The following is a 14,031-nucleotide window of genomic DNA, read 5'->3' as shown; positions in this document are numbered from 1 at the left end:
ATGTGATGGCACACTCACATGTGGTAAAAAAATGGAATAATGAGTATCTTGATTATGATAAAATTATGTTTAATAATAATAAAAAAAGAAGAATAAAAACCCAAAAATGGTTATGTAAGGTATGCTCACAAAAGGTATTCTTGAACTTGTGGGATGCTATGTGCAAACTGAGTACATATAAAAGTCAAAAAGAATAATGCACTGCACCAATTCCGCTGAGAGGATGTGACTTTGTTTGAACGGGGTGTGACACTGTGAAAGAAAAGGGCGTGGCTTGGGATGCACCATTTTGTGCCTAAATTTGGTCACAAAATTCAGTTGGAAAATAAGCCAACCAGAGTTAGAAAAAAGTGTTTAGCCGTGTGTAACGGATCACCTGGCACCCCGACTGAGTACCTCCGTTGCTGGATGCTCCTAGCGTTTCCTGAGGTCTCCAAGCACTCTGGCAGACACCACCATCACCGAACCGAAGAAGCATAGAAATCCTCTCAAGCATATGAATGCTGTAGACAGTGGAATAGGAAACCATACGAATAGGTTTACGCTCCTAGCAGTCAAACTGGAACAGCATACCATAAATCCTCCCCCAAGAATGAGACGACACTTCACTTTGAGGGTTAAAACAGGAACTGACTGTACTTGCACGTACAGCCTCTTTTATTCACAAACCACCAACATAGTACTGCCCACAGGGTTTTGAAATACAACCAATCAATATATTACAACACATACAATGTAAGTACAGCAACCAATCGTTCACGCCCCTAGGGGACCAGAAGGGAGACTGCGACACAGGACAGATACAACACATCCCCACAATGCATCATGGTTTCCTCCTCTCTGCCCTGGAGACAACCGAGGAGCAATCCAATTATCTCTCAGGACATAGGGAAATCGCCAATACACATGTGGAGACAACAGGACAGACATCACCATTTAAACACACAATGGGACAATAGAACAATTGGACAATAGAAACACACCCAGCATATTCCTCCCCTCTGTCTATCCACTCAACTATCTCCCAAGCTGACAAGTTACACTTATTATAAATTGTTACAACTTTGTGAGTTTACATTGTCCATACATATAACTTACATCAATTTAACCAGTATAACTTGGGGACAAACCTATCCAAAATTCACTTGAATAGGTTCAGGGGTTTAAAAGTTAGTATGGGTCATAATCCTGAGGCAAGAGGCTGGTAAATAGGCCTCTCCAAAACCCAGTGGCGAGGTTGGTTTCGCCAAACACTGTGCACCAAATTTATCATCCAGCAGTCGCCACTAAGATTAATCTCGTGCAAGACGTCTCTACACAGGCCAATTATCGGGGGAATTATTGGGACCGCGCTTTCCAAGGAACACCTGTTCACAAAAATTGCCCCATCTAAAGGTGCCACCGATGACCTGATGAACAAGAAAATGTTCACTCATTGAGGGAAAGCGTCGCTGATGTGGAAACCAAATTCATCATTTCTGAGATTTTATGTAAAAAGGGATCTACTGCCTAGAAACAATGAATCTGTGTGGGGACCAGCGCTTGCAGTAACGATCTTTCATCAACGTACAGAGGAGATGATTGCCACATATAAATGCAGCTCTCACCTCTTCTCATGATCAATAATCGGGGACAAATGGTTTGCTCCCTATAATTGCCTGGCCATGTAAATGAGCCTTAAGTTTACAAAGTCTTATAAAAAACATTAGCAAATGTTTCTCATTCATTCTACAGTCCCAATACACTGATAAATGGGTAGAAAGCTGTGATATACCATGATGACAAAGTTGTTTTATTAACAGAAAGTTGTAAATGCTGTGTTTTTTTTTTTTTAACTTGTATTACTCATTTTACATCCATCCAAAACACATATCTGATTTTATGTAACATAATTTTTTATCTCTTTCTTAGTGTGCAAGGTGGAAGGGAACGTAACCCACATGTCAGTGGTCTAGGATGGCCAGTGAAGGTTCCAATATCCCCAGCCCTGTGGTGCGCCAGATTGACAAGCAGTTTCTAATCTGCAGTATATGCCTCGACCGATACAAAAATCCCAAAGTACTTCCTTGTCTTCACACGTTTTGTGAGAGGTGAATTGCCCACTGCTTATTGTTTTGAGCTTCGCCATTCCTGGTCATTTAAGCTATGCTTCATATGTGTAATCCTCAAAGCTGCTGCCATATCCCATTGACCAGTGATAAGGTTTAAGATGCGCATAAACATTACTACCTGTTTATAGGGGTAACAAATCCTACTTCAAAGGTTGCATTCGGGCAAGAATAAATTGGACAGGTTTTCCTGTTTTGATTATCTTGTTTTCCTAGAGATGAAAGTGTGTGTTATTAGGATATTGGAAAATGTCAGGTGAACCAAAGAACATTGGCGCAGTTATATCTGGCAGCTATATGCTACTGGTCCTTTGTGTTTTTTATTTTATTTAAGGGAACCTGCCATGATGAAGATGCAGTTCAATCTATAAGCAGCATGTTACAGAATAATATATAATTTTTATAAGAATAGGTTCAGTACAGTTTACTAATGTAAATTAGCTATCACTGATGAGTACCTCCTGCTTGACTCCTAAACCCAGACCGCGCAGAGATTCAATATTAATAAATTAATACGTTACACTGAATCTTTTCACACAAAACTATATATTAATCTGCTCAGCTCCTCCTGCTCGATCACCTACTGCCTGCAGTTCAGACACCATGTTCAGTGTGACGGGTTCTCTTTTTAAATATTCTCGGTTATTGGTCACACTCTGTTGATGAAACAAATTGGGCTACTTTCACATCTACGGCTGGCTATTCCGCCAAAGAATGCTGGGAATTGGTCAGACAAAAAAGGCTACAAGTTTTTGTCCGGCTGATTCTCAACCTATTTGCTGGGTAGCTACTGGATCTCCGCCAGCCCCCATATAGTCAATGGGGTCCAGCGGGCAGGCAGCAGTAATCCAGCATTGACGAATCCAGAGAACTCTAGCAGGCTGTTCTATGGCAGATAATCCAATACTGGTCCACACAGTCAGGTGTGCACCTAGCCTTTCTGCTGCTTGAGGCGAAAAGTAAAATGGTGCCCCTCCCTCCCCAATGCCAATTTCTTAACCTACCCCCTTCCCTTCATCCCATGGCCCTTCGAGTGCCCTTCTCTTGCCCCTACCTGGTGCTGCCTCACCTGGCCTCATTGGTGCTGCAGCCCTGCACACAATATTAAAGTAGCCTGGACTGTGGATGTATCAGCCGACACATTTCGTTGGGTGCTGATGAATAGGGTCTGACCCTCCATCAAGTACCAGGGACCTCTTTGAGCAGTGCCCTGGTGGGAGGGCATCCTCTCAGACCCCTATATAAAAAGAATGACTTAAAATTCTAGAATAATTCACAGCTAGTTCTATGATATAATTCTGCTCCAGAAAACCCTGTGTATAATACTTTAGCTAAAATACTTTCTAGTAATAAAAAACTTAAATGATGACACAATTACTAATTTCAGCCAAGTTAATATAAGGCACTGACTTTTTGTTTTATCGCCCATATTTCTGCGACCAGCCAAGCTGCTAATTACCGTGACCCATGATCTTGCTGGTTAATGTCACTTGAAATTTTGACCTGAGTGTAATGCCTTGGTTTAGTTTCAGAAATCTTATGTTAATAAAGTTAATATGTTTATATGTTCTGCTCAGAGATGGTGTGGTGACAGGCGATGCTGCCAGTATTTTGCCTTGATTCTGGACAAGGTTTCATTTTTGTACTATCTTTTCTGTCACATTTCAGGTGTTTGCAGAATTATATTCCAGCTCACAGCTTGACCCTCTCTTGCCCGGTCTGCCGCCAGACCTCCATACTACCCGAGAAGGGTGTCTCTGCGCTACAGAATAACTTCTTCATTACTAACCTGATGGACGTGCTGCAGCGGAGTCCAGATAATGGTATAGAAGAGTCCTCCATTCTGGAGACAGTAAATGCTGTTGCTGCCGGAAAGCCTTTGTCATGTCCTAATCATGATGGAAATGTAAGAAATAGTTGTTGTTTTTTTTTAACATGTATTATATATCATGTCTATTATATAAATAATGCTATGATAACCATTGCTTTTGTTGACTCTCTGTAGTAGTGATGCCCTTCTGGCAAGGTAGGTGCTGATGTCTAGACGTGGGCCTAAAGCCAAGGCAAACCCATAGGGTCTGACTGCTTTGCCCCAGAATATTCATCAGGTCATATTACGCCTATAAAAGTAACACCTGTGTATATTATATACCACATACACCGCTAAAGAATTACCGTAATACACAGGACTTAAATATAAAAATTGTAACAATATTAATTCAAAATACATAATCAAAATTAAAAAAGTATCATCAGCAGCAAACATATATAGATATCCTCGGACATACCGATGGTACTTTTATTATCGGCAGGCATAAAAAAACACCACTTTAGCCACGTAATGGGAAAATGTAATGTCCACAAATATATACCAGAGAAAGTACATCATTTATAAATCAATAATACATTTAGATCATTCACTGAGAAAGTCAAGCAAAGCTGTTTGCGGTACCAATCTCCTGTCAGTGAATGAAAATATTTGCAAAGCCAGAAAAGTTGTCTCACTCAATGCTGAAGAATGGAAACAAGTGTATCCAGTGTAGGCATGTCCTCTCCTGCATAACGGAAACGGGACTGATCCATTTTGCAGCCCATAGACTTCTATTATGACGGAATGAATAACGGAATGCCTCTAAAGGCACTCCATTATGAATTCCGTCATAGAATTGTGTTATGGTCTGTGGTAACGGAATCCATAACGCAGTTCTGCTTTTACCACCAAACGAAGCGTGAACGAATTTCAAAATATGAAATTCACTCCTCTCTAATCCTAAGTAAAAAACAAAAACTGATATTATTAAAATATGAGATCCAGTTAGCTGCTAACTTGATGGTGATGGATCAGATGTTTCTTGATGAGGGGCAAACAGCCTGAAACGGCTGTCTGCAGATGAGGTGCTGGCTTATTTAATATCGGAGTTCTGTCTGAAGGCCTATTTAAAGGGCCGAACACTGACTTACAGGATAGCTGCCTTAAACTGGTGGCATCAGAGGCAGAGCTTGTTAAGAGCTCATTTGCATCCCTTTCTTCTTGGCATTCACATGCAGTTCTGTAGATTAAGGCATGCAGTATTATTGCCCCAGTTACTGGTATCCTGGATTGCATGAAGTGTAGCCTGCGTTTTGGACGAGTGGATTCCTGTCTGTAGTGTCGTGTGAATGGACAATGAGCAGAAGGAAGTGAAAGGGGCTGATTAAATAGGATCAGAAGTAATTCTGCTTGTCATCTGTACAATCTTGTTAGTTGAACCCACCTAATCCCTTTGACCTTTAATTATAAGAAAATGTTAATTCCTGAGTACTCTGTGTTATGATTAGAGAGTTGGACGGGCCCCAGTAGCTCGAGATTTTCTAGACCTGTCTACTGAATTATGAGGGCATGTGCAACAAGATACCATCTAGATCACAGATAAGGGGTTTATAACATCCTTTTCGTCAAGTTTTCCTGAGCAGTGTCCTCTGACATGTCCCTTGTATTATGTACTATGGGGGAAGATCATTTATGGTTTTAAGGACAATTAAGCCTAGTATCACAAATCTGTACTTCAATAGTTCTGCAAATTGGCATTAGCCATCATAATGGCAGACTTTGTAATCCCCCCCATAGAAGAAAAAATGAATTGAGATATATATCTAGGTGTAGTGAACTTTTAAAGTGTAGGGCTTGAGAAGAATGGTCATTTCATTGTCTGTTATGTGTTATTAAATAATAATAATTATAATAATAATGGAGAGCTACAATAATAGGGCATTTTATGGGTTTTCCTGCCTCGGGGTGTTGCATTATTATGTGTGACAGCATGCACAATAATATAGACAATTAATGGCCATACTTCTAAAGCCCCACACATCAAAAGTACACTACACTTAGATATACCTTATGAACTAGAGTTTTCTTCTATGAAGGGATTTCAGAGTTCTACCATCATGATGGCAATGACGCCACTGCAAAAGCCGCTACGTGTGAGTAGTACATGCATTAGTTTTCGATTGAGAGAGCGCAGTAAGCCGCTGTTGCCAGACACAGATTAAAGGGAACCTGTCACCTGGATTTTGTGTATAGAGCTGAGGACATGGGTTGCTAGATGGCCGCTAGCACATCCGCAATACCCAGTCCCTGTAGCTCTCTGTGTAAAAAAAAAAACACAACGATTTGATGCATATGCAAATTAACATAAGAGTCCTATCTTACTTGTGTGACCAGAGAAGAGTCATATTTAGTGATGAGCGAACTTCTGTTTTAAGTTCGGCGTCTAAAGTTCGGCTTCCGGTTAGCGGAGAATGCCGATATGGATTCCGAATTCCGTTGTGGTCCGTGGTAGCGGAATCAATAATCGGCCATTATTGATTCCGCTACCACGGACCACAACGGTATTCGGAATCCATATTGGGATTCTCCGCTAACCGGAAGCCGAACTTTAGACGCCGAACTTAAAACAGAAGTTCGCTCATCACTAGTCATATTTTCAAGCTCTGACTCATCTCAGGTTAATTTGCATATGTATCAAATGGGATTTTATACACAATAAAAGCACACAGAGCTATGGGGACTGGGTATTGCGGATGTGCTAGCGGCCATCTAGCAACCCATGTCCTCAGCTCTATACCCAAAATCCTGGTGACAGGTTCCATTTAAGTGTTTTGGTTTTTTTTATGTAAGTTTTTATATAATGTATGATTAAGAATAACTAATATTTTGCCACTTGGTTTTCTTTGTGGCAGGTGATGGAATTTTACTGCCAGTCATGTGAGACTGCAATGTGCCAAGACTGTACTGCAGGGGAGCATGCCGAGCACCCCACCGTGCCACTCAAAGATGTGGTGGAGCAACATAAGGCCGCTCTGCAGGCTCAGCTGGATGCCGTCAAGAAGAGGTATCTGTTTCTTTCCGAGCAGGCCTCCTCTTTGATGTAGTGCCCTGCTCCATGACGTGATTAATTGGACTTTGTGTCTTGGTTCTTTGCCATAAATAAATGTGTTTCTTACCAAAACCAATTACCATTACATTGCAAATAACTAGATCGAATGCACAATTTGACTCCTTGACCAACAGCTTACTTCTAGAGCAGGGCTGTAATACTGAAATATACAGAAAAATATAAATATCCATGTACTCTTTGGAATCTTGCGTGATTTATATGTATTTTTTGGTGCATTTATATTTGTGATTGTTTTAGTAGATATCCTTTGTAAAGTTTCTTTACATCTTTTCAGATTACCAGAAATAGACTCTGCACTACAGGTTGTATCTGAAATCGTCAATCAGCTTGCTGCACAGAAATCCAGCATTGTTGAGGAAATTCATTCAACCTTTGAGGACCTACAGAAAACGCTTAATGTTCGGAAGAGCGTACTGCTCATGGAACTGGAAGTGAACTATGGGCTGAAACATAAGGCAAGCTGCTTATTTAGAGGAAAGAATAAAACTGCATGCATCTGCAGCTCACATTACTAATATAGTATATACAATCTGATCTGTAAAGAGTGTTATCTCTCAGTAGCCAACACTGTGACTTGTGTGTTTAAGGAAGGGCATGGCTTTCTAGTTAAATAGCTAACCACTGCGTTCTGTACTTTGGTCTTAGGTCCTCCAGGCCCAGCTAGACACCTTAATTGAAGGACAGGATAGCATTAAAAGTTGTAGCACCTTTACCGCACAAGCACTTAACCATGGAACGGAGACAGAGGTCTTACTAGTGAAGAAACAGATGAGCGATAAGTTAAATGAATTGGCCGAGCAGGATTTCCCATTACAACCGCATGAGAATGACCAATTGGACTTCATTGTGGAAACTGAAGGCTTGAAAAAGTCTATTCACAATCTTGGAACTATACTGACGACAAACGCTGTGGCTTCGGAGACTGTGGCCACTGGTGAAGGGTTGAAACAGAGCATGGTTGGTCAGCCTATGTCTGTTACAATTACTACAAAGGACAAAGACGGTGAACTGTGCAAAACTGGGAGTGCCTATATTTCAGCCGAGCTGTTTACGCCTGACGGTAGTGTCACAGATGGAGAAATTCTAGACAATAAAAATGGCACCTATGAATATTTGTATACAATCCCAAAGGAGGGGGACTTTACTCTGTCTCTGAGACTATATGATCAGCATATCAAAGGAAGCCCCTTTAAACTGAAGGTGGTGAAGTTTACAGATGTGTCCCCCACAACCGAGGGGGTCAAGAGAAGAGTGAAGTCTCCTGGCAGTGGACACGTCAAACAGAAGGCAGTGAAGAGACCAGCAAGTATGTACAGTACAGGCAAGAGGAAAGAAAACCCAATAGAGGATGATTTGATATTTCGAGTAGGTAAGTCAAATCTGTTAAATAATACTTGTGCAAGTAAAACCATTTTATTTCAAATGGTACCCTGAAGAATGTATAATGTATAATTGTGGTGACAAGTAATGGGGTATAAGATGACAACTCTGCTTTAGTGAGGAAGTAGGAGTGAACCTTACCACTTATCAAACCTGAATCTTCATGTAAGTAAACCTTGGAGAGGCACATCATAGTTGGAGCTTTGGTGGAGCTACTACATTTTCATGAAAAGGAGTTATTTCTACCAATAACAAAAATAAGTTGTTAGATAAAAACCGTGTAAATCAGAAATCAAGCCAGCACTACTCGTGTAATCTTTCGTGCAAGGACCCGGTCCAGTCCGCAAACAATCCAGGAGAAAAAGATCTTCAGCACTGAGATGAAAATACAATTTTCTATCTTTATTTGCCTTTATATAAAAATATATCTCAACATGGAAAGATCTTAACAGACCGTAGTCATGGTGGGAGTTAGATATGTAAACCCAGTATGCCTGCATCTAACTCATACCTTGTCTAAGATCTGTTAGATCGAAACATGTTGCTTGCATTACCGCTTTCCATATGGATATGGATATTTTCATGAACCGAAATAAAGATTGCAGATTTTATATTCATCTCAGTGCTGGGCATCTTTTCTCTTTTGCTCCTTGATAAAAACTGTGCCTGATCCATCACTAACAATGTACAAAGTATTGTAATTATTGTATAATATTGTGGCTGGTTTTTGCCTTATACCAAATCCACACAACTTTGGATCACTTGTACTTTGCTCACTCATTCCTGTAACTTCTACTTATGGTTTACTTTCTAAAATATTGCACTTTAAATAGAAAATAAAAGAATTAAAAAAGTAACCTTAAAATAACAGTAAAGCAGGGTAAATAAAGCTGTGAAAAAGAAAAAACGAATTTAAAGAAGAATCTGATTTATTCACAAAAATAACACAACCGACTCTATAAGTCACAAACCTAATTCGATAAAATTGAAAAACTGTCAAGATAGGGAGGCTCAACACTTGAATGGACGGATAGCGGTGGGTTCACTGCTGACTGGGTCACCCACCCAGTTGGGAGTAAATAATGGATAAGAGAAAATAGCAGGCAACACCACCTTCTGGAAGAATGTGAAACACTCAAATGAATATTCAACACTTTATTGGTGCAAGATATCACACAATATAAAACCATATATAAAATCACTTAGTGTATATAGAATTTTCATACACTAAGTGATTTTATATATGGTTTTATATTGTGTGATATCTTGCACCAATAAAGTGTTGAATATTCATTTGAGTGTTTCACATTTTTCCAGAAGGTGGTGTTGCCTGCTATTTTCTCTTATCCACTAATTCGATAAAACAGCATACTGTATTGAATCATATATTCACATTCTACAAAAATGCTACCATTGAAGACTGTAGTGAGAGGTTCGGATTAAGGCTACTTTCACACTTGCGTTAGGTGCGGATCCGTCTGGTATCTGCACAGACGGATCCGCACCTATAATGCAAATGCTTGTATCCGTTCAGAACGGATCTTTGCATTACCATGAACAAAAAAAAAAAAAAGAAGAATGGATCAGGACAACGGGCGGATTATAGAGATGTTTTTGTAGTGCAGGCGGCTTGAGTTGGCAAGCAATTGAATATAGGGGGTGAAGGAAAAATCAGTGTCATCCATGACACAGAGGCGGTGGGTGTGCTGACTAGGAGTTATGGTAGGACCACACACTGAGAGGGAAATATTATGCTAGGTAAACCGCAGATCAGAAAATTATGGATAACGACCATATGCATCCTTCACTTTCCTCGCTATTTTGGAAATGGCTATTCTTGTCTGCAAAATGGACAAGAATAGGGCATGTTCTATAATTTTGCAGAATGGCCACATGGATGCAGACAGAATAAGGATGACATCTATTACTATAATAGTAGATTGTAGAATTGGGGTGACAGTTTATTTATTTTATGCACATATTCCGCAGCGCTTTACGGACATTAGCATCAAGCTGTCCTCAATGGGGCTCACAATCTAAGGTCCCTATCAGTATGTCTTTGGAGTGTGGGAGGAAACCGGAGAACCCGGAGGAAACCCACACAAACATGGGGAGAACATACAATCTCCATACAGGTGTTGTCCTTGGTTGGATTCAAACACAGGACCCCAGCGCTGCAAGGCACCAGTGCTAACCACTGAGCCCCCGTGCCGCCCATTACAGTTCTGTTGCTCTCTTGATAGTCCTAGATAAGGGTGCCCACAGAAGAGCACTGCATTGATCCGTGTAATCTGTGATGCTCTGAGTCACTCATCCCCTTTCCTCTCTGGTCACAGTGAATGGTCTGAGTGAGAAAATCAAGCGAGGCTGTTTGCCATGCTGACAGTATATGTATAGGTTGCTACGTAGTTGCACAACTACATCAGATGTGCATATCTCTCACTATTAGGGCTTGTTCATGCAACCGTGTGCTGTCTGTGCCCGTGCTGTGGACCGCAAATTGCGGTTCGCAATGCACAGACACAGACTGTGGGGCAGCCACATTGCGGACCCATTAACATGAATGGGTTCGCGATCCGTCCGTTCCGCAAAAGATATAGAACTTGCTCTATTTTTGCGGTGCGGAAGTATGGAACGGAATCCCACGGACTGTTCCGTGCTTCCGTTCCGCATCTCAGGATTTGCGGACCCATTCAAGTGAATACAGCAATGGAGGGGCAGCGGCTGTGTGAATGAGCCCTTAATCTTGTCCCGGGCATGCACATCAGTCTGTATATTTCTTTCTTTCTCTACTAGTCTGTTACAGATGCAAATTTTTAGGAGGTTCCTACCGTGCCCACCACTGTTTGATGTGCACCACAGACATGTTTTCCTATTGAAAGGGAATGGTGTACAGAAAGGGTTTATTGTGATTCAGCTTTCGTTTCTTTTATCATATTTAGGTACAAAAGGAAGAAATAAGGGAGAATTTACTAATCTTCAAGGAGTAGCTGCATCGACCAATGGAAAAATATTGATAGCGGATAGCAACAACCAATGTGTCCAGGTAGGTTTGTTTTCTATTCCTGAGTGCTCATCTTCATTCTTATTGGTGGGATTGTTAGATTGGTTGGGGGTCCGACTGCTGAGACCTATTTTATTGGATCCTGTGGATAGCTGATAAATGTTGTTTGTGGGTCAAGACCCAAACAAAGCAAGAACCATCCTGTACCTCCATCGAACCAGATATCTCCCCATTCATTGCTCCAATTGTTCTGCTAGATTTATTTCAAGCTGGAAGCTCAGAGGGCATGTCCTTTCTGCGACAGCTCTCTCCCTATTCCAGCTCAGGAGGGCAGGTCGCAACTTTTAACAGTACATACAGCTGGCAGCAGGTGAACAATGGAACTAAGCATTGTGACCACTTCAGTAGGTGGACATGCACGTTAATATACAGATTAAACAATAGAGGGGGGAGGGGGTTCCATTATAACGGAATAAAGAGAATATCCCACAACTGGAGCATTTGTGTAACTGAAAATTACAAAAGTAACTAGTTTTTTCATGCCGAATTATAGTAAAAGAACATTTAATGGTGGCACAACTCTTAGGCCACTACTGTGGCATAAAAAAGTCACCAATTATAGGGCAAGCCATATGTGCACCATAATATGTGATATTTTTATTTATTTTTTTAGGCTTCTTTCCACTTTTCTGACGTGGCGAGAAATGGGTGCTGGAGCTTAGCGGGAGGGGGCAGGGCTACACACGGGCTACCAGATTTACTATAAGATATAGCTGACATCTGCGCCAATCCCCAAGCTGGCATAAACTTCCGTTTCTGGCACATCGCAGGGCAGAGATGCCCTCTTAATGAATTAGGTACATCTTATGCCAGTGCAGGGAGCTCAAGACTGGCATATGGGTCTTGCTAATACTCCCCCTTTTAAGTCAATTGCAGTATGGACTTCACCGAAATGATGAACTCTATTCATCTGAGATATATCTGAACATGGCCTGTTTGGATTTCACCTTTTCAATGTAGTGATGACCCAGTTTCACTCCGCAGCCTGTGCATCAACCCAGAACAATGTTTGATAAATGATTAAACCCGCCATACTACCCACTTGTTCTGTGACCAACTGCTCGTGTAATGGGTTGGGTACTGCATTTATGGAGATGCAGCTCTGCTTTCATACTACAGGATATGAACTCCTCTCACATTCTGATCTCGGAGCATTGAGTGGAAATTTCCACTGCATTCATTTGCCTGCTGCCATTAGAGGAATGATGTGGATGGAAATCATTTTAGGGCAGAACTTCCTGTGGATTGGTTTGAAATCTGAATGCATTTCTTCACATCACATTACACCATGATGTCTGTTACATCCATAATAAAGTGTATAATAGTATATATGTGTGGAAGTGCGCAAATGAAGGAATAAATGAACCAAGATCAGGTTTACTGTAGTAAAACCAAATGACTATTATAATGGGTTAAAGCCCTTGTCACGATCCCCCTCGCTGGGGTTCACGTGATGTGTGGGTTTGGCTTGGCGGCCAATACAAAAACAACCGATTTATCTAAATTCTTACTATTCCCCAGTAATACCTCAGCACTGCCACCACTAAGGTTTGTTTCAAGAGCTCACACTCTTACAGGAAACCTTCAGTTACTCCCTGCAGGCTGCTGAGGAGGTCACAGTTAAGGGGACGGGCTGCTATGGAGGTCAGTGTTAAGGGGCAGATTGCTGTAGATTACTGTTAAGGGGACGGGGTGTTGTGGAAATCACTGTTAAGGAAACGGGGTACTGTGGAGGTCACTAATAAAGGGGCGGCCGCTCTGGAAGTCACTGTTAAGGGGACGGGCTGCTATGGAGGTCAGTGTTAAGGGGCAGATTGCTGTAGATTACTGTTAAGGGGACGGGGTGTTGTGGAAATCACTGTTAAGGAAACTGGGTTCTGTGGAGGTCACTAATAAAGGGGCGGCCGCCCTGGAAGTCACTGTTAAAGGGGCGGGCTGCTATGGAGGTCAGTGTTAAGGGGCCTGGTGCTGTAGAGTTCACATTTTAAGGGAACAGAGCTCTGTAGAGATCACTGTTAAGGGGGAGGGTTATTGTGGAGATCACTGTTAATGAGATAGGGTAAGCAGGCGCAGTACAGCCACCTGTTTATTAGTGACCTTCACAGTACCCTATCTACCAGAGCGAAACCCATCTAGATAGAGATATATGTATAAATGGCGGCACAGGCCAATGAGCAAATCTGGGTGCACGTTCCTGAGGGAATAGGTTTCTTACCCCAATTATAGTCCAGAAAAATGAACAGCACTCCAATGTATAGTGAAAAAGTAAGAACTCCTTTTAATCACCCATCCGGTGCAATCTTTCTGCTAAGTACTAGAGCCTTGAAAAAGGCTGTAGTACTGAGCCGAAACGTTGCACTGTATGGGTGAATAAAGGAGTTCTTACTTTTTCACTATACATTGGAGTGCTGTTCATTTTTCTGGAGAATATATATATATATATATATATATATATATATATATATATATATATATATATATACAGTTGCAAGAAAAAGTATGTGAACCCTTTGGAATGAAATGGATTTCTGCACAAATT

The 14,031-nt window shown here is 41.2% G+C and overlaps 1 protein-coding gene across 3 annotated transcripts in view; it reads left to right on the top strand.

Moving 5' to 3' along the window:
* The window catches only part of TRIM2 (tripartite motif containing 2), a 90,478-nt gene that overhangs the window by 61,938 nt on the left and 14,509 nt on the right, over positions 1-14,031 (top strand). For all 3 annotated transcript variants that reach the window (XM_044300317.1, XM_044300308.1, XM_044300326.1), the window contains exons 2-7: positions 1,912-2,090; positions 3,777-4,014; positions 6,831-6,982; positions 7,323-7,503; positions 7,694-8,417; positions 11,371-11,474. In XM_044300317.1, the coding sequence (XP_044156252.1) occupies positions 1,957-2,090; positions 3,777-4,014; positions 6,831-6,982; positions 7,323-7,503; positions 7,694-8,417; positions 11,371-11,474 (1,533 nt within the window). In that variant the 5' untranslated portion in view covers positions 1,912-1,956. The remainder of the gene's footprint in view (positions 1-1,911; positions 2,091-3,776; positions 4,015-6,830; positions 6,983-7,322; positions 7,504-7,693; positions 8,418-11,370; positions 11,475-14,031) is intronic.

The sequence above is a fragment of the Bufo gargarizans genome, chromosome 1, assembly GCF_014858855.1.
Source record: "Bufo gargarizans isolate SCDJY-AF-19 chromosome 1, ASM1485885v1, whole genome shotgun sequence".
NCBI lineage: Eukaryota > Metazoa > Chordata > Amphibia > Anura > Bufonidae > Bufo > Bufo gargarizans.
The sequence above is the reverse complement of the archived record's forward strand: the minus strand, read 5'-3'. Positions and strand labels throughout refer to the sequence as shown.